This window comes from Hordeum vulgare, chromosome 5H (genome assembly GCF_904849725.1).
Source record: "Hordeum vulgare subsp. vulgare chromosome 5H, MorexV3_pseudomolecules_assembly, whole genome shotgun sequence".
Taxonomy (NCBI): domain Eukaryota; kingdom Viridiplantae; phylum Streptophyta; class Magnoliopsida; order Poales; family Poaceae; genus Hordeum; species Hordeum vulgare.
Genome location: NC_058522.1, coordinates 157,141,103 through 157,160,631, shown reverse-complemented (window position 1 = coordinate 157,160,631; position 19,529 = coordinate 157,141,103). Strand labels below are relative to the sequence as shown.

Sequence of the window (19,529 nt, the reverse complement as noted above, 5' to 3'; positions counted from 1 at the left end):
TTTGTTTAACACTGGTTCTAGATAACTTGAAGTTAACTTAATTAAAATATGCCAACTGTGTGCATAACCGTGACTGTCTCTTTCGTGAGTTCCTTCTCCGATCGAGGACACGGTGGGGTTATGTCTGACGTAGGTAGGTGTTCAGGATCATTCATTTGATCATTTGTAGATCACGTCCGCTATGCGTAGATCTTCCCCCCCTCTTTATTCTTGTACTCGTAAGTTAGCCACCAAATATATGCTTAGTCGTTGCTGCAACCTCACCACTTAACCATGCCTCACCCATTAAGCTTTGCTAGTCTTGATACCTTTGGAAATGAGATTGCTGAGTCCCCTGTGGCTCACAGATTACTACAACACCAGTTGCAGATACATGTAAAGGTTACCTGACGTGAGCGCGTTGATTGTTCATTTGGAGTTGCTTCTTCTTCTTCTTCTTCTTCTTCTTCGATCTAGGATGGGTTCCAGGCCGGCAGCCTGGGATAGCAAGGATGGACGTCGTTCTTCTTTTGCCGTTTGTTTTCGTCCGTAGTCGGACCCTGCTCTTACTCTTGATGAATATGTAATGTACTGATGTGACTCTGATGTAGCTTGTGGCGAGTGTAAGCCAACTCTTTATATATCTCTTCTTTTCAGTACATGTACTTGTAACGATATCCATTCTTGCGACACGACGAGATGCGCTTCTATCCCTGACGAGGCCTTCGTGCCAAATTGAGGATAGGGTCGCATCTTGGGCGTGACACTTCTTAAGTAATTCAAATGCTTCTTCACAATCATCATAAAAAACAAATGGAATATCTTTTTGCAAGATATTGGTGAGAGGCCTAGAAATCTTAGAGAAGTCTTTAATAAACCTTTTATAGAAACCAGCATGACCAAGGAAACTTCTTATACCTTTAATGTCTGTAGGGCATGGCATTTTCTCGATCGCATCAACTTTAGCCTTATCGACTTCAATACCTCTTTCAGAAATTTTATGTCCCAAGACAATGCCTTGATTAACCATAAAGTGGCACTTCTCCCAATTCAAGACAAGGTTAGTATCTTTACATCTCTGCAAAACTTGATCAAGGTTGCTCAAGCAATCATCAAAAGAAGATTCGTAAACGGAGAAATCATCCATGAAAACCTCAACAATATTTTCACAAAAGTCAGAGAATATAGCCATCATATATCTTTGAAAGGTAGCAGGTGCATTACATAAACCAAAAGGCATACGTCTATAAGCAAAGGTACCGAAAGGGCAAGTAAAAGTGGTTTTCTCCTGATCATATTGTGCAACAGGTATTTGGGAGAAACCAGAATAACCATCTAGAAAGCAAAAGCGTGTATGTTTAGACAATCTTTCTAGCATTTGATCAATAAAAGGTAAAGGGTAATGATCTTTCTTAGTAGCTTTATTTAATTTCCTAAAATCAGTTACCATCTTATAGCCAGTAACAATTCTTTGTGGGATCAATTCATCTTTATCATTAGGGAAAACGGTAATACCTCCCTTCTTAGGGACACAATGCACCGGACTTACCCAATCACTATGAGCAACAGGATAAATAATACCTGCTTCCAGGAGCTTTAGTATTTCTTTTCTTACCACCTCTTTCATCTTAGGATTTAATTTTTGTTGGTGATCGACAACTGGTTTGGAATCAGGATCAGTTTTAGTTTTATGCTGGCATAGAGTGGGACTAATGCCCTTAAGATCATCAAGAGTATATCCAATAGCAGCACGGTGCTTCCTCAGAGTTTTCAATAATTTCTTTTCTTCATGCTCTGAAAGGTTAGCACTAATAATAACAGGATATATCTGATTTTCATCAAGATAAGCATACTTAAGAGTATCAGGTAATTGTTTAAGCTCAAACACAGGATCACCCTTTGGTGGAGGTGGATCTCCAAGTAATTCAACATGCAAATTATTCTTAAGGATAGGACGTTGTTCAAAGATAACTCTATCTATCTCATTCCTTTCATCCATATGCATATCATTTTCATGTTCAAGCAAGTATTGCTCTAAAGGATCAGTAGGAGGCACAACAATAGAAGCAAGAGCAATAATTTCATCCTTACTAGACAATTATTTTTCATGAGGTTGTCTACCAAACTTAGAAAAATTAAATTCATGTGACACACCTCCAAAGCCAACAGTAAAAGTTTGTTTCTCACAATCAATTTGAGCATTAACAATATCGAGGAAATGTGTACCAAATATGACGGGACAAAAGCTATCTTGTGTGGTAGCAAGAACGAGAAAATCAGTAGGATACTTAGTTTTACCACACAAGACTTCAACATCTCTAACAATTTCCACAGGGCAGATAGTATCTCTATTAACAAGTTTAATAGTAACATCAATAAATTCCATCTCGACAGGTGCAATCTCATCTTTAATTTCATTATATAAAGATTGACGTATTGCACTAACACTAGCACCCACGTCACATAAACCATGATAACAATGATCTCCTATCTTAATAGAAACAACAGCCATGCCAACAACAGGTTTATGTTTGTCTCTAGCATGAGGTTTAGCAATTCTAGCAGCAGCTTCACAAAATTGAATAACATGCCCATCAACATTATCAGCCAAGAGATCTTTAATAATAGCAATACTAGGTTCAACTTTAATTTGCTCAGGGGGTGTGGGTGTTCTAATGTAGCCCTTACGTATGACAATTGAAGCTTTAGCATGATCCTTTATTCTAACAGGGAAATGTGGTTTCTAAATGTAAGCACTAGGAACAATAGAATTATTATAAGCAATAACTTTCTCTTCAACTGGATTGGGTTTTACTACATTAACTTCTATTGGAGGATGATATTTAAACCACTTCTCCTTAGGGAGATTAATATGAGTAGCAAATGATTCACATAAAGAAGCTACCATCTCAGAGACAAATCCATGTTTAGCGCTAAAATCACGAAAAGTATTTGTTTCAACGAAGGATTAACGCAATAGAACTTAAGATTCATAGCTGACTCCTTACCTTCATCAAACTCCCAATCTTCAGAGTTGCGTTTAATTCTTTCCAACAAATCTCATTTGAAATCAATATCTCTCTTCATAAAAGAACTGGTACAAGAAGTGTCAAGCATGGTGCGATTGTCATGAGAAAGCCGAGCATAAAAGTTCATAATAATAATTTCTCTAGGGAGCTCATGGTTGGGGCATGAATATAGCATTGACTTAAGCCTCCCCCAAGCTTGAGCAATACTTTCTCTACCACGAGGCCAAAAATTATAGATATAATTCCGATCACGATGTACCAAATGCATAGGATAAAACTTTTGATGAAATTCCAATTTCAGTCGGTTGTAGTTTCATGATCCAGAATCATCACATAGCCTATACCATGTCAATGCTTTATCCCTCAAAGATAAGGTAAAGACCTTCTTCTTGACCTCATCCTCGGGCAAACCTGCAAGCTTAAATAAACCACAAACTTCATCTACATAGATTAGATGCAAGTCGGGATGTGATGTTCCATCTCCTGTAAAAGGATTAGCCAACAGTTTCTCTAGCATACCCGAAGGAATTTCATAATAAATATTTTTAGTAGGTGAAGTAGGTTGAGAGCAACTCTTTGTGCTTCCGGTCGAGGTGAAGATACCCCGAACAAGCCCCTCAAAGGTTTAGTTTCCATAGTGACAAGTGACAATACATTTCAGCACACTATATAAATGTTTCCTTACGAAATTCCACTCATCAAAGGCGCTTCACTCCCCGACAACGGCGCCAGAAAAGAGTCTTGATGACCCACAAGTATAGGGGATCTATCGTAGTCCTTTCGATAAGTAAGAGTGTCGAACCCAACGAGGAGCAAATACCAAATTCACATGACTACTTATAGCAAGACTTATCCCATGTCCTCAGAAACAAACGTAACTACTCACAAAGCATAATTATGTTCATGACCAGAGAGGTATTCAATGGCATTAAGGATCTGAACATATGATCTTCCACCAAATAATCCAACTAGCATCAACTACAAGGAGTAATTAACACTACTCGCAACCTTACAAGTATCAATCGAAGTCGTGAGACGAAGATTGGGTACAAGAGATGAACTAGGGTTTGGAGATGAGATGGTGCTGATGAATATGTTGATGGAGATGAGCCCCTCCGATGAGAGGAGTGTTGGTGATGATGACAACGATGATTTCCCCCTCCGGGAGGGAAGTTTCCCCGGCAGGACGGCCGTAGTGGAGCTCTAGATTGGTTCTGCTCAAGTTCCGCCTCGTGACGGCGGCGTTTCTTCCCGAAAGCTCTCTCTTGATTTTTTCTGGGAGGAAACCCTCCATATAGCAGAAGATGGGAGCCGGAGGGGTAACAGGGGGCCCACGAGCCCCCAGGCGCGCCCAGGGGGGTGGGGCACGCCTCACAGGCTCGTGACCTCCTAGTGGCTCCTCTCAAGTATTTCTTCCGCCTAGTATTTTTTTTATATTTTTCCAAAATAATTCCTCGTTGATTTTCACGACTTTTGGAGCTGTGCAGAATAGGTATCTCAAACTTGCTCTTTTGCCAGCCCAGAATTCCAGTTGCGGCATTCTCCCTCTTCATGTAAACCTTATAAAATAAGAGAGAAAAGGCATACGTATTGTACCATAATGTATAATAACAGTTCATAATGCGATAAATATCAATATAAAAGCATTGATGCAAAATGGACGTATCAAGCCTTGCGGTGACGCTGACGCGAGACGAGTGGTCGGTTCTGGCGCTGGCTCGACGCAGGTCTAGCGCTTATTATCCTACAATGCTCGTGGACATAATCGGAGCTGCCTGGTCGCCGACGCGTGTGGTGGACTGTCTGGCGTTAATCGACGCATGCCTCTACGCTCGTCTGCGGTGGAGGCTACATCGGTGGTCGTTGATGGTGAAATCGGAGTCGCCCTCGCAGAGGTGTGATGACGATGACGCCAAATTGCAACCTCGACGACGCTCTTCTACTTGACGTCGTGTACGCGTTCTTGTGTAGGTTGCTAGGGCGCCTTGTGTGCCTTGTTTTGACGGGTGTATTGTAACAGTTTTAATTCGTTTTTTCGTTTTTTAACGGACAATTTTCTTCGACCTTTTTTAATGAATCGGGTCCTAAAAACGCATTTAAAAAAAGTTTTATAGAAGTCGGTGGCGACATAAGATACTTGAATGTCATCTAGCAAAAATAATATCTAGCAAACCAATTCGTGGTTGGATGGTTAGGAGGATTGCGGTACTGCCCATCAGAGTTCAAGTCTCATACTTGACATTGGTGCTTGTATTTTACTGAATTTATTTCAGGTCTTTCGACGATGTGCTTTCAGTGGGAGGAAACGTTTCCGTCGACAATGAAGGCGTGAGTGACGACTTCGTCAATCTTAAGATGATTTGCCAGCTTAGTCTTTTAAATGTGCTTATAGGGATAGGGTGTGCGTGCGTGCGTTCATAGGGCGAGTGTACGCCGTGTGTGTGAGCGGCTTCGATTGTACTTTGCTAAAAAAATAAAAATAAAAATAATATCTGATCTGAAGCGGCAACGAAACAGACAGCGACGCGAACAAGAATGAACGCTCAGACTGACCGAGCTGGCCACGCCTGCCTGCCTAGCTAGCTCACAACCGAAGCCTAGTCGCTGGTCGCAGCTGCTGCGCGGCGTCCATCGTGTCCTCGTCGTCTTCCTCTCTCCAAACAGGAGGACGTCTCGCGCCACGCCACCACTCTATTACTTTACCCTCTCTCCTGCCGCTCTACTCCAGATCTCGAGGTCCACCGCGCGCATCCCGCGCGGCGGATCCGCTTGCTGTCCGAGAGGTACCCGACGTTCGAATCGCTCGCCTCGCCGGATCTGGCCGCTGGCCGTTTGAAATTATATTACGTAGCGGGTGGTGATTCCCTCTGGGTGATTTTTGTTGGTCGTTTGGAGTCGGGGTTTCCCGAGTTTGGGCCTCTGATTTTGGTCGGAGCGAGGGGTGCTAGGGTTTAGGTGTAATTCGCGGCGAGATAGTGTCTACCTGATGCGAGACTTGTGAGACCTGGCGCATAGCCCCTTTGGTACAGGTTTCGAGTTTAGGCGTTGGATTTTGAATCTAGTGTCTAGGTTTTGGTAGGTATAGTTTGTGCTTTGGAATTGGCCTTCTTTAGTAGGAAACGTGCCAGTTTTTGTCATACAATGTATCCAGATTTTGGATTCGGTTAGGTTAGTTTCCACTTTTCTTCTGAAAGAAAGATGATGTAACTTGCCGGAACTGGAAGAATGTGGCGTGGTAAGTACTTTTATTAGTTCAAAAAAAGCGCTAGGCGTTAATTGTGCGTTTTGCCACTGCCTTGCGCTTTTCTGACCAAAGCGCATCTTTTCTGACCAAAGCACATGCTTATGCGCAGATTAAGCGCAGTTATGCGCTAGGCGTTTTGCTATCGCCTAGAGCCTAGGCGCACTTAAGCGCTTGCTTAGGCGCGCCTTTTTTAACTAGTTTTATTAGAGGTTGCTTCAAGCCTTCAAGATTCTTTGTATGTAGTTTATGTTAATGCTTCACTCTTCGCTCTGTTTCACATCGTCATGTTGGGATTTTGAGGTGTTTTGTGTTTCTTAAGTGGGCTTTTGGAGCGATTGTGATGCAGGTTTTGAAGATTTGGATGGTTCATGGGTCTATATTTTTCACAATTCTATTTTGGGGTTCTAGGGTTTTGTTGGTGCTTTATCGAGTATGCATATGTGGTTGGTAGCACTTGGAACTAGTTTTTAAACACCACATGTTGCTGTTTTTCTAGATTTTGTGTAGCATAATGCAGCACTGTAGTAGAATTGTAGTTGGGTTTATGGCAAATTTGCTATTTCTAAAACAAGGTTTAAATTCTATGGTCCTTGGGATTTTCTTGTGTTCTTTTGAGAGAGCATTGGTTTGTTCTGTTCTATAAAGGACATGAACCACAAACTGTGTAATCTGAAGGTAACTCAACCAATACTTTGTGATAAAAGGATAATCTAAGTTAACTGTGTTGCAATTGTGCTGTGGTCACCTTGACGAAAATCAAGCTAATGCTTTTCACGAAGGAGCTTTATAGTTATTTTGAGCAGTTAAGTTGGCCTTCATTATTGTAATTTGTTAACCTAAGTTAGTTTTGTACACTACTATTTCGTGGAGCCTTTTATACTCCTTACCAACTGTTGGAAGAATTTGAGATCATGAAATAGATGGGATCTTGAGAAAGTGGTTGACGTAATCAAGGTTTTAAAAAACGCTAGGCATAAGTAGTTTGCCTTTGCCTAGTACCTAGGTGGTGCTTAAGCGCCCTAGGCGCAGCCTAGGTGGTCATACAGTTTTGACTAGCAGGGTTGTATTTGGGGTATTATATGCGTTTAGTCATTAATTTAGAGCATGAAAATGAGTAAACTACCAGCTATTGTCCATCTGAAAATGGCCCATTTGGCCTGTCAGTGTGATATGGCATGATTTCTTGCTGGAGCGAACAATTTCTTACTTGCCCTGCCTAGACTCCCACTTATGCTCTAGGCGAGGCACTTGTTCGTCACCTAGCGTGCGTAGCACCTTTTCCAATCGAGGATGTAATACAGTTTTGCTAGATTTTAGCTTACTTGTGTTCTTTGTATGGCCAATTCAGGTTTCACTTTATGCCACTTTGTGTCACTGTGGACAATGGAGTGATTGCTGCCATCTTTCTGTGAGTCACCATGAGAAGCAGTGAAGCAGAGACACCTGCTAAGGCAAACAAGGCATCCACACCTCAGGTTTCAATGCGGAATTGTGGCATTATCTCTGTAGTCTATACCAAAAGTAGTGAGTGTGTCTTCCTAAAAACTTCTCCTTCCCTGTAACAGGAGCAGCAACCACCTACTTCGAGTACAACAACGCCCACAGTTTACCCAGATTGGACCAACTTTCAGGTGAGGAAGTTCTCTTCCCTGTTTTGGAGATGGATGACTCAAAACATGTATGCCCTCTCGTGTGGAAACACAAGGAAAGTGGGAAATAAGTTTGTAGCCAGCGACATCTTTTTGATAATAAATGCAAATACAACTACTCACCCTCAATTTTAAGGACCGTTGCTGATTTGGTTGCAGTGTGGTCGTTCTATTTTTCTTCCTTTTGTTAATTCTTGTTACGATTGGCAAAATAGCTTTCTCATGTGTCATATTATTTTCTCATTGCACTTGTTTCCCTTCTTGATTTACACATATCAATATATCTGTCATTAATAAAGTGATCACATGAACTATCTGCCCTAGGCTGCTCATCATGTTCTCCACTGGTTTTTCCAGGGATATCCTCCAATTCCACCACATGGGTTCTTTCCCTCTCCTGTGGTGTCAAACCCACAGGGTCATCCATACATGTGGGGGCCTCAGGTAAGGTTTTATGTTTAATGGCAGTTAACTACTCTACATTTTTGCTCCCCTATTCTCTGTCGATATTATCTCAGAAGACGGCACAAAGCGTCTAAAGATATATAATACTTCGTCATAGGGAAAGATGAAGTGTGTGTCAAACTAGCCAGCGCAACCAAAAGTCTGAACTGATGGAAAGGGCTGGGCAATCCACATATACACTTCAACACCCCCTCTCATGTGTGACGTGGAAAGTCAATACGTGAATAGACTCGGAGCTATGGCTCAAGAAGCCTATACGTGGACAACAAAGGGGGACAGGAGTAATTTTTTAATAAATTACGAAAGCCAGGACTTGAACTCAAGACCTTAGGCTTTGATACCATGTTAAGCTTCATACGCTAGCCAACGCAACCAAAAGTCCGATTTGATGGAAAGGGCTAGGTAATCCACATATACACTTCAAAATATTTTCTATCAACGTTACTAGGGAAATAGCTGTGAGAACAGTCGACATCCGGCTCGTGATTCGAACTGTTAGCTGGGTTCCTTCTCCATCCCATTTGGTGAATTATTGGAGATTAGGGGTGGATTAACAAGCTGCTTGGCTCGTTAAGCTCGTGCTCGTTAAGGCTCGACAAGTGTAACGAGCAAAAAACTCTGATTGACTCGGTTCATTAAAAGCTCGTTAAGCTCACGAGTACTCGTTAAGAGACATTTCCCCCTTTTGCTTCAGTTCTAATGTGTTCTTCATGGAGGAAGAAAGTGATCAGATAAGGAGGTACATTAGTGATTGTCTCATCTGAGCTGGGTTTTATCAATTAGAGGGAATAGATGGGTTGAGGTGCCAGGAAATGTCGCCACTTAACATAAAAATATGTGTTGTGTTGTATTAATAAGCTTAATGAGTTGCTCGGGAAACTCGTTAGCTCTCTCAGTAAGCTCGTTATGTTTAACGAGCTGAAATCAATGATTGGCGATTGGCTTTGTTAATTAAGAAGCTAGCTACGAGCTTAACTACCGAGCGTTCATTAAGCTCGCGAGCTACGAGCTTTTGGTCCAAGCCCTATTGGAGATAGATGTCAGACCACATACTCAGTGGCAGAGTTTGAGCCGAAAACATGGGGGGGGGGGGCAAACCTTATTATTTTCAAACGATTTTTACTAAAAAATTGACCTAATATGAATAGATATAGGCTTGTTTCTTTTGAGCTGGGGGGCATGGCCCAGGTTGCCCCCCACCAAGCTCCGCCACTGCACATACTGACAGCTTTTGGCCTTAGGTGCTGATAGAAACCTGCGTCAAGTGGCCACAGTCCACGCGTTTGTTTGAATCGCTGTCACGAACTTGTCTAGAATAGGTTTCACATTTTCAAAATGCAGGCGTGCATGTTCTGCACCGTATGGAACACATTACGTCCCTGTTTTTACTCATGTAGTACATGACGGCCCACAAATAACAACTCAGTCCAGCTAAGACGGCGGATCCAGACGCTCAATCCAATTGAACCTATAGCTACTAGGTGTAGAACCTCTTTGTTTTGGTCTTGGGCCACCTCTTTGCCTTGTGCTAGAACTCCCTGTATGAAGCGATTCAACACACATTCAGAGGTGAGAAGTTACACATGGATGGACAAGAAGTCGGTTCTTGAATTCCATACATACATAGGTTGATATAGGACCAAGTCCTAATTGATGCCCAATCTTCACAATTTTGAGGTGACCAAGGGGAAAACACAAATGACTCAAGAAACACAAGAGGATAAACTAGATGAACAAGTTTCCATCACACATGTTCTCTCAAAACATCCAAAACAAGAGACACATATAGATCCACAATCAACAAAGGAAAAGGTAAAAGGATAGAGATCTCCCCAAATCTTTAAGAGAGATGGTGCCTTGAGAGATGTTCTTCTCCAAACCCTAGATGTTCTTGATCCTATGGAGAGTCCTTCTCCCTTAAGGTCTTGATCCTCTAGGAGGTGACAAGATGAGCAAAGCTCCCTTAAGGTATATGCTTTGCTAACTCTAGTTTGGGTCCATGGTGTTTATATATATGGTGAAAGGGTATGTGAGAGAGAGGATCTATGGTGTCCAGATTTGCATCCATGCAGTGGCCGGACAGTCCGGGTTGTTGGCCGGACAGGCAGATAGTCCCGGTTGGTGGTCGGACAATCCAGGTTGTTAGTTGGACAGTCCGGCTGCTAACGCATGCTTGGCTCTGGGCTGGCATAGTCTTCAGGAGCAGAGCAATCTCCAAGGGCAGGACAGTCTTTGTTGCTACACAGATAGTCTGGTTGATGGCCAGATGAAGAGTTGGACGAAAGGTTAGAGGACTTTGCCCGGCTTTGATTTGTGGGTATTGGTGTTCCTGGCGCTTTATGTGGGACAATTTGGGTTGGTAGCCGGATGGTCCGGTCGCTGAAGCTGTGCATCATTTCTTCCTCTTCTCCTCCATGGTGTGGCCTTCTTTCGTCCGTCCTTCATGGAAGGATCCTTGGTACTTGAGTATGCATAGGGTCTTGGATTGAAGTAGTAGCCTTGTCTTGAGTGAATGCATAGGAAGTTTGAAGAGGAGTTCACCTCGTATTCAATGGTACGGGCATGGGCTCCAGTCATTGGTTCAATTGGCGCTTGGGGTGTTGTTGTAGTATCCACTGTGATGTCCATGGGCTGCTCCACACCATCCCCTCCCTCCTCCCGTTGGGGAAGATCCGTCCTCGGATCCAAAACCTCGTCACCATGGAATGGAACCAAGTCGAAGACATGGAGGGTGTCGCTCACCGAATACTTATTGAGTGGGTTGTCTATCTTGTAATCGTTGTTGTTGATCCTTTGTAGCACTTTGAAGGGTTCATCGACTCCTAGAAGCAATTTGGATTTGTGCTCTTTCGGAAAGTCTTTTGAAAGGTGGAGTCAAACAGGATCTCCGAGTTGGAACACCATGGGCTTCTTGTTGGTGTTGACCTAGGAGGCATGCCTTTGGACTTGCCGCTCCATGACGGTCCTTTTATCTGCATGCATCTTTCTCATGAACTCGGCTTGGTCATTGGCGTCTATGTTGACACGCTCGCTCTTGTAGAGGAAGTGGAAGTATGTCTAGTGGTGACAAAGGGTTGAAGCCATAGACAACTTCGAATGAATAACCTGCTGTGAGTTTAACACACAAACACGACCATAGGCTTATACTATGATCATTGTCCCACGTTCTGAACATGGCACATTCATGGCTATCCAACGCCATGGCATGCAAACATGCATAGATCATCCAAGATGAACAGAATACAAACTAGTACTGTGTACGGCCAGCGCCAACCACACAAATAAGAGTGATTAACAAGTGTGGACTTGTTAATCATGAACATAAATATACAGTGCTTATAGGAAAGGAGTATGAAGTATGTACAATACTTTATATGGAAAGTAGTATGGAGATAATCATTTGTAGTGGAATACATCTAGTTGAGATATTTGATATAAACTACACGACATAACATGTGCATGCGCCATACATATGTGATAGCATGCTTTCATCCACACACATTGAGGCAGGCACCCTTGCAGCAGCAAATGGCCTCTCATGTCCACCACTATAGCCTAGGTGGTCACTGTTAGGAAAGCAACTTATCTGTATTGAAGGCCCAAGGGGCATATATATATTACACATGACTTGAGGTGCAAGGAAAGTAAACATAGACTAATAAGGACTCCTAGACTAATACTAATAGACTAATAAGGACTCCTAGACTAATACTAATACTTCCTAACACCCCCCCTCAAATGCAAAGCGTATGCAATAGCATTGCATTTGAAGAAGTGTAATACTAAAAAAAAATGATAATCCAAATCCGCGTCTTGAGAGTGTCGTCATAGCATGAAGAGTCTTCAAAACTTGTTGAGTCGCCGAAGGAGATAACGAAGAGATGGCACATCATAGGTAGACACCGCATCACTTGAAGATACAAGATAAGTATCAACAGAAGATGGGTTGTCAAAAGAAGATTGCACATCAAGAGGAAGACACCGAAGAGATGGCACATCAGAGGAAGACACCGCATCACTTGAAGATACAACATAAGTATCAAGAGAAGATGGGTTGTCAAAAAAAAGATGGCACATCAAGAGAATAAAGCATTGTGCAGAAAATCATAGTCCACGACAACCGTCGGCGAAAGAAGCTCGGCGGATAAGACACGATGGATGTAGATCGACAATGCAAAAGAAGTCCAGAAAATCCTATAGAAAACAACAAGGGCAAATAGGCCACAAAAGTTGCATAGAAAGGATCAGGACCAAAGAAAGGCTGACGGACAAAGGTATGGTGGACTCTCATGACGTGATAACACAAAACATCGACGGATTTGGTGGACGCAGCAGAAAAATATAGAAAGCTAGAAGCATAGACTAAACTCAAGACTAGATGCAATAGCAGAGGAAAAAAAAATCAGAGACCAAACCAGAGTAGCAGCAGGCCAAGCGATGGTAAACGGCCATGGGGAGCACGAGATGCAGCACACAGCCGGCCATGTAGAAAGGCAGCAGCTAATCGAACGCAGCACCACGCAGCAAGATTGCAAACAGCACATGGAAGAAGCAGCAGCGGACAAGCATGCAGGAACAGAGCAGCAGCCAGCCAGGAGGAGCACATGCGGGTGGGGCAGCACCACGTAGCAGCAGGAACTGCTGCCCATGCCGAAGGCAGATGCATGAGCAGTCACGAGAGCCGGATGAGGCAGACAGAGAGTTAGCCACTCGGCCCGTTCTAGAGACGTGGAGGCCGGCGTTGACCATCGACAAGATCCAAGCCGCCTCGAGCTGGAGCCCGATCTGGCGGCGGACAGCAGCAAGATTGGCGGCCCCGTGGTGCGCGAAAGTCGCGGGCTCGTACGGGAGCGCGAGCAGGAGGACGCCGACGAGGGGGATTGCAGAGCCGGCGCTGATCTGCGCGACGATGATGCGGCCCGAGTTCCGGAGCCTCCTGGTGAGGACGTCCCCCATCTTGCCGCCGAAGAGCCCGCCCAGCGACGTGGCGACCTTGAACAGTGCGGACCAGGGGAACAAGCCCGTGAGTCCCTGCGCGACGATCACCTGAAACGACGGGATCCGTAGCACGGCCTTCGCCTCCCTCGCGAAGTCCTGCAGCTCTTGCCGCACGGGCTTGGCCGCCCGGACTGGGGGCTTGCCGGCGGCCGCGAACGCGCGGATAGGCGCGACGGCGGATGGGACTGCAGCAAATCCAGCAGTGATAGCCGGCGGGAGAGGACCTAGCGGCAGGAGAGGAGATCGAGCAGGGAGGCCCGCGGGGATCGATCGAGATGGAGAGATTGGATCGGGAGGGCGAGTTGCGGCGCCCGAAAAAAATAACCTAAGCTCTAATACCATGTTAGGAAAGCAACTTATCTGTATTGAAGGCCCAAGGGGCATATATATATTACACATGACTTGAGGTGCAAGGAAAGTAAACATAGACTAATAAGGACTCCTAGACTAATACTAATAGACTAATAAGGACTCCTAGACTAATACTAATACTTCCTAACAGTCACAAGATCACGGTGGACAAAGCCTGCCGATGAGGGACGAGTTCAACATCGGAGTATATGTGTAGACACCACTATAGTGTCATGATTCCACCACTGCTGAGGATCTATCGCGGATGAGGTGAAATGTTTTCGCTTCAGCGTGGGTGCTCCTCGTATCTCATTGCACCTGCACTGCTTCACCTTGGGATCCCGGCGACCATTGTCGTGCAGTTGATGGCATGGCACACGGCTGCAGATTTGCAAAAAGCAAATGAGTGTGATAAGACATCAATTAGCAAGCTGCACGTCCTGTTTTAATCGACCAGTGTCTTTCAAACACGGAGATCGGCGTTCATCTAGCACACAGCCAATGGTATATTTTCCGGGAGACGCGCCAGGGTGTTCATCTAAAATTAAGAAGACAATTAGCAAGGCACATGTATGGAAATGAATCACATAAATTCATACTACCTCTTGTGTTGCTCTCATCGTTCACTATCCAATTGTTTTGTCGGCACTGGTTTTGGTTCATGGGAGAGAGAGGAGAGAAACAGAAATACAGAGCGCTGAGAGATAGAATTGTTTAGATTGCATGCAGATCCGGTTAATTTTACACTTAGATAGGAAGGATCGGAATGGCCAAGAAAGTAGGGACTAGGGAGACCCATGGACAAACTAATCAGGCGAAGAGAGATCACTTTTCCTGTGCCCGCGACCTGTTTAAAAACATTCAAGATCTGAATAAGATCGGGGAGGGGGGGTAACCCGGACACCTCTTTTGTACTCTTAGGAGTACATACTCCCACCCAGATAGTTTGAGTTGGGTATATCCAATAACAAACTAACCGACAGAAAAAGAAGTCAACCTGCTGACAAACTAACCGACAGAAAAAAGAAGTCAACTTGCTGTATGTGGATGGCGGCATGCACCTACTGGATCTTATTATCAAGGAAGTATTATACTACGTAACAAACACCTACTCTCCTTTTTAAATATGGTGACGGGGAATATATATTGAATTATATGTGATATATTGAGCATCACCATACAAATTTCAGTATGTGTATTGCCATGGGGGTATATACTGGTTTTCTAAGTAGTATATACTACTCCCTCCGTTGATCCGTTCACAAATATAAGATGTTCTAACTTTTTTGTGAATCGGATGTATAACATCTTATATTTGTGAACGGCGGGAGTACTTTTAAAGGAGCATATAGTAAACCTTTTCAAAGAAGTATATACTTTTCATCATTGTAATTACTATCTACTAGTTTCTGTAAAGTAGCATATAATGCTTTTTCTTCTCAAAGGAGTATATGCTGATTTTTTCCTGAAGGAGTATATACCGAAAAATTGCGTAATGGAGTGTAGAATATTTCTGTTGGAAGGAGTATGTACCGGTGTTTTGTAAGGAGTATATATGAGAACAAGTACTGGTAGTATATTCAACCATGGAGGCATGGAGATGTATATTCATCCCCAAGATAGAGTACATATGTGCATCAGGAGGAGTATATATTCTCGATTGTACAAGTGCAAATGAAACACCATGTACGTACTAGCCACATGGATTTAAGTTTGGACTCTGAAATAACCTGAAGTTGACTAAATATGGGACGTGTCATTTCATACATCCAACAACAGCAACAAACAAGATTCCAATTGATATGAGTATGTGTGTATGTGAGACAACAACTCAAGTTCACAGGCCGCACATAAGATATGTGTCAGAGTCATGCGTCGTGCAGTCCATCACGAGCGCACCGCACCATCCGGCCAAACAAGCCACTGTCATTGAACACCACCGGAGCCGCAACAATCCATCATGCTGATCCATGGACTGGCACCATGTGGGAGGAGTTCAATTGACACGCTAGGCACGGAAAAGAAGCACATGTGGCTGTCAAAGACTGATGTATCTTGGGCCGAAGATGCTTGATGTGCTTCACCCTGGTAGTGCTGTTATCTTAGTCACCACCCAGGTTGGGCAATCCTGCGTGCATGCATATATTAATTAGTAGGAGCAATAAAGCTATTCCTTATGATTACCAGGGATGCAAAAGTTTTACATTGACAAGAGTTGGGCGGTGCTCTTGTTCCGTCCATGGAGTTGGCTGTTGCCGTGGCTGGATATGAGACACATCTGCTCATTGCCCACCGGCACAGAGTGTATGCCGGTCTCTAACCGTGGCGAAAGCAAGGGATGAGGTGCTGGCTGCTGGTCGTCGTTGTCGCCGCTGCTATGTCCACCGTGATTGTGTTACCGGAGTATGAGATAATTAACCATCTAACAAAATTCCTGGGACTTCTCTGCAATCGGTTCACCAAAATGAAGGAGACCGTTAAAATGGTCCAAGACTAATGTGTAGTTGATGTAATACTCTGCATGTACCTTAAATAGTGTTTTTTTTCTCATGAGTTTCTTGTTGCCTTTTGTCAGCCTATGATGCCACCATATGGGACTCCACCATATGTCATATACCCTCCTGGAGGAGTTTATGCTCACCCATCAATGCGCCCGGTATGCTTCAGCACGTTGCTTTAATTTTCAGTATATACCTACAATGGTACTGCTTAGAGGCTGACATTTGCTGAGTCATTGCATAATCCTGCAGGGTGCACACCCATTTGCTCCCTATGCAATGTCATCTTCAAATGGCAATCCTGATGCTACTGTAAGACGAGGCATCCTTAGATTGACTGATTTTCTCTTTCATTGTGGAGTCTAATGGACCTAATATTTCAGGGAACTACCACCACTCCTGCTACTGCTGGTGGTGAAACAAATGGCAAATCCTCTGATGGAATAGAAAAAAGTCCCATTAAAAGATCCAAAGGAAGTTTGGGTAGCTTGAACATGATTACAGGGAAAAACTGTGTCGAACATGGTAAGACCTCAGGGGCTTCAGCCAATGGAACCATCTCTCAAAGGTTAGTGTGTGGTCAATTTCAATAATAACGGTACTTCCTCCTTGTCTGCAAAATTCAGTTTGTATTACCTCGTTTCTTGCAGTGGGGAAAGTGGAAGTGAAAGTTCAAGTGAGGGAAGTGAAGCGAATTCTCAGAATGTAAGCTATGATCCTGCAGCACTAAAACTTTTCTGACCAGATGTGCATACTTGCTTGTACATTTTTAGGCAGCATATGCACCTTGAGTTTAAATGTGCGGTGTTTATGATTCCCAGATATGCTATATCATTTCGTGTTTATTTCTTGCGAGAAGTCTTAATATCTTTGCATTTTTGAGTAATCTTTACAGGATTTACAACACAAGGAAAGTGGACAAGAACAAGATGGAGGTATGCTGATAAAAATTCTTATGTTTGCTTTCTTGTTTGTACTTTATGAAGCTTCTGAACTTTGTTGTGGGTGCTATCAGATGTCCGAAGTTCCCAGAATGGTGTATCACCTTCACCATCCCAGGCGCAGTTGAAGCAAACTTCGGCAATTATGCAAATGCCATCAAGTGGTCCAGTGCCTGGTCCAACAACAAACTTGAAAATAGGAATGGACTACTGGGCAAATACAGCAAGCTCCTCTCCTGCATTGCATGGTAAAGTGACCCCAACTGCAATTCCAGGGGATTTGGCCCCAACAGAGCCGTGGATGCAGGTTTCTTCTAAGACCTTATCTTGGGAATCATAGATTATACCCTTCCCTATTTTTGTAGCCTCTACTTATCTGCTTCATAAATACTTTTGTATTGCTTGTTTTGTAGCCAATATACCAATTTTTTGGCTATGACCAAAACTTTGGTCTTGTTTTGGATGGTTGCCAACTTTTTGGCCATGCCAGTGCTCGTTTCCAACTCCTCTTCATTTTTTAGTCAAAGTTGGCCAACTCTTGGGACACACATAACCTTGACCAAAATTTTGGCTAGCCAAGTATTTGGTGGGGCAACCGTAGACTCAAACCATACACACCCTTTGTTCCCAACCTTGTATATATATGTCAGACCAAGAAATAGATCTTTTGCGATACAGGTATCTATCCTAAAGATCTCTGTGTTTAGGATAACTTCATACATCCAACTGAAGTCAACTTCTGTACTAGGAATATAATTGGACATAGGCTGCGTTTAGCATTGCGGTGGATTACCATAATCGCATTTGCCCCACCCGCTTTTGCCTATTTTAGTGTTTGTTTCACCCACTTTTGCCTACTTTTGTGGCGATTTTTCAACAGCAGATTTAAAAAATATGCACAGCTCATCACAGTGCAGCAAGCGCAAACTGAGCCATAACTACTTTACTCATCATGCATTTTGTTTACTTTCCCCATCTTGCATACCATGCACTGTAGGAGGTTTATCACCCCTTTTTCTTGTCTAGTAAATACTAAAAGTAATGATAATTATTTGCCATATTGCAGTTACCCAAAATATAAACCATTGTTACTTTATTGAAATATGCTAATAAACAAATTATAAATCCCATAAGTCAGTTTTAAGACTAGTGAAGAGGCACGTCAATATCAGTAGTTCCGTGGATAAAAATCTGAAATCTTAACAAGTTTGGCAAATGGAGAAACTAAATATTTTGACTACCTGATTATCCAGGATGAACGTGAACTGAAAAGGCAGAAAAGAAAGCAGTCAAACAGGGATTCTGCTCGCAGATCTAGGCTGCGCAAGCAGGTATTTTGCTTGTTCATCTCGGGACATACACTTTTGTCCCCTTCAGTCGATGAGGCAACTGTGTATTTTTGCAGGCTGAATGTGAGGAGTTGGCTCAGCGCGCTGAAGTATTGAAACAGGAAAATGCTTCACTTAAAGATGAAGTGAGCCGGATCAGGAAGGAGTACGATGAACTTCTGTCAAAGAATAGCTCACTGAAGGTTTGTCTTCCACTTTTTTCCTAGTTTGATATTCTGAAGCATGTTTGTTAACATTTGAGTTTTGTTTTATTTTCTTCTTCTTTTTGTTTGCTGCTCTGTAGGATAACATTGGAGACAAACAACACAAAACTGACGAGGCAGGACTTCACAATAAGCTGCAACGTTCTGGTGATGACAACCAGAAGGACACTAATTGAGCTATCATGCAACGCTATCAATCATAGCCCTAACTAGATTGTTGCTGGCGCAGTTGTAGTATGCATATTGACTCCATACTTATTGCATTTAATCATTACCAGGTCGTGGTAAATCTTAATGCCAGCCTCGTGTGCTGGTTCCTGTTTCACATATATTCTTGGCTTATCTTTTAGAAGTCAAGATGTGACTGAAAATGTAGGCTGTGAACCAGTTCACTGTATCTGTTAGAAATAGTTGGCAATTTCAACTTTACAGATCTGTATTGCTGATTGTTATTATTATGTATACCTGAAGAAATATCAGTCTTCTAATAGTCAGGTTGCCATTTGGCTAGGCTTGACTGGTGCGTAGGTTATGTTAAATATGAATGCATCAATCTTTCCCACACATTTGATATTGCTGACTGTCTCAAGCACTGTAACCATCAGACTATCTTTTTTTCTTTCAATTTTCCAGTTTTGCTTCTTTCAATTCGCCTGAGTTGTGCTGTGCGTATGCTAAATTTCAGAGTGGTGATCAGAATATTCGTTTCAAAATGTGCTGTGGGTATGCTAGATTTTGCAGTGGTGATCAGAATATTCGGTTCAAGCTCATAAACTGCTTTGCCATATGCACCGTTGGTAAAAAAAATGCGTTCTTAATTCTC

General features: G+C 43.1%; 1 protein-coding gene across 1 annotated transcript; it reads left to right on the top strand.

Moving 5' to 3' along the window:
* The first annotated feature begins 5,572 nt into the window (after positions 1 to 5,572).
* LOC123399021 (bZIP transcription factor 1-D) lies at positions 5,573 to 19,270 on the top strand. Its single transcript, XM_045093454.1, has 13 exons — positions 5,573 to 5,791; positions 7,601 to 7,727; positions 7,818 to 7,883; positions 8,259 to 8,345; positions 16,291 to 16,371; positions 16,466 to 16,525; positions 16,597 to 16,781; positions 16,864 to 16,918; positions 17,109 to 17,148; positions 17,229 to 17,461; positions 18,408 to 18,485; positions 18,560 to 18,685; positions 18,787 to 19,270. Exons 2-13 carry the CDS (start codon positions 7,671 to 7,673, stop codon positions 18,880 to 18,882), a joined length of 1,164 nt encoding a protein of 387 aa, XP_044949389.1. The 5' UTR covers positions 5,573 to 5,791; positions 7,601 to 7,670; the 3' UTR covers positions 18,883 to 19,270.
* Positions 19,271 to 19,529: the final 259 nt, after the last annotated feature.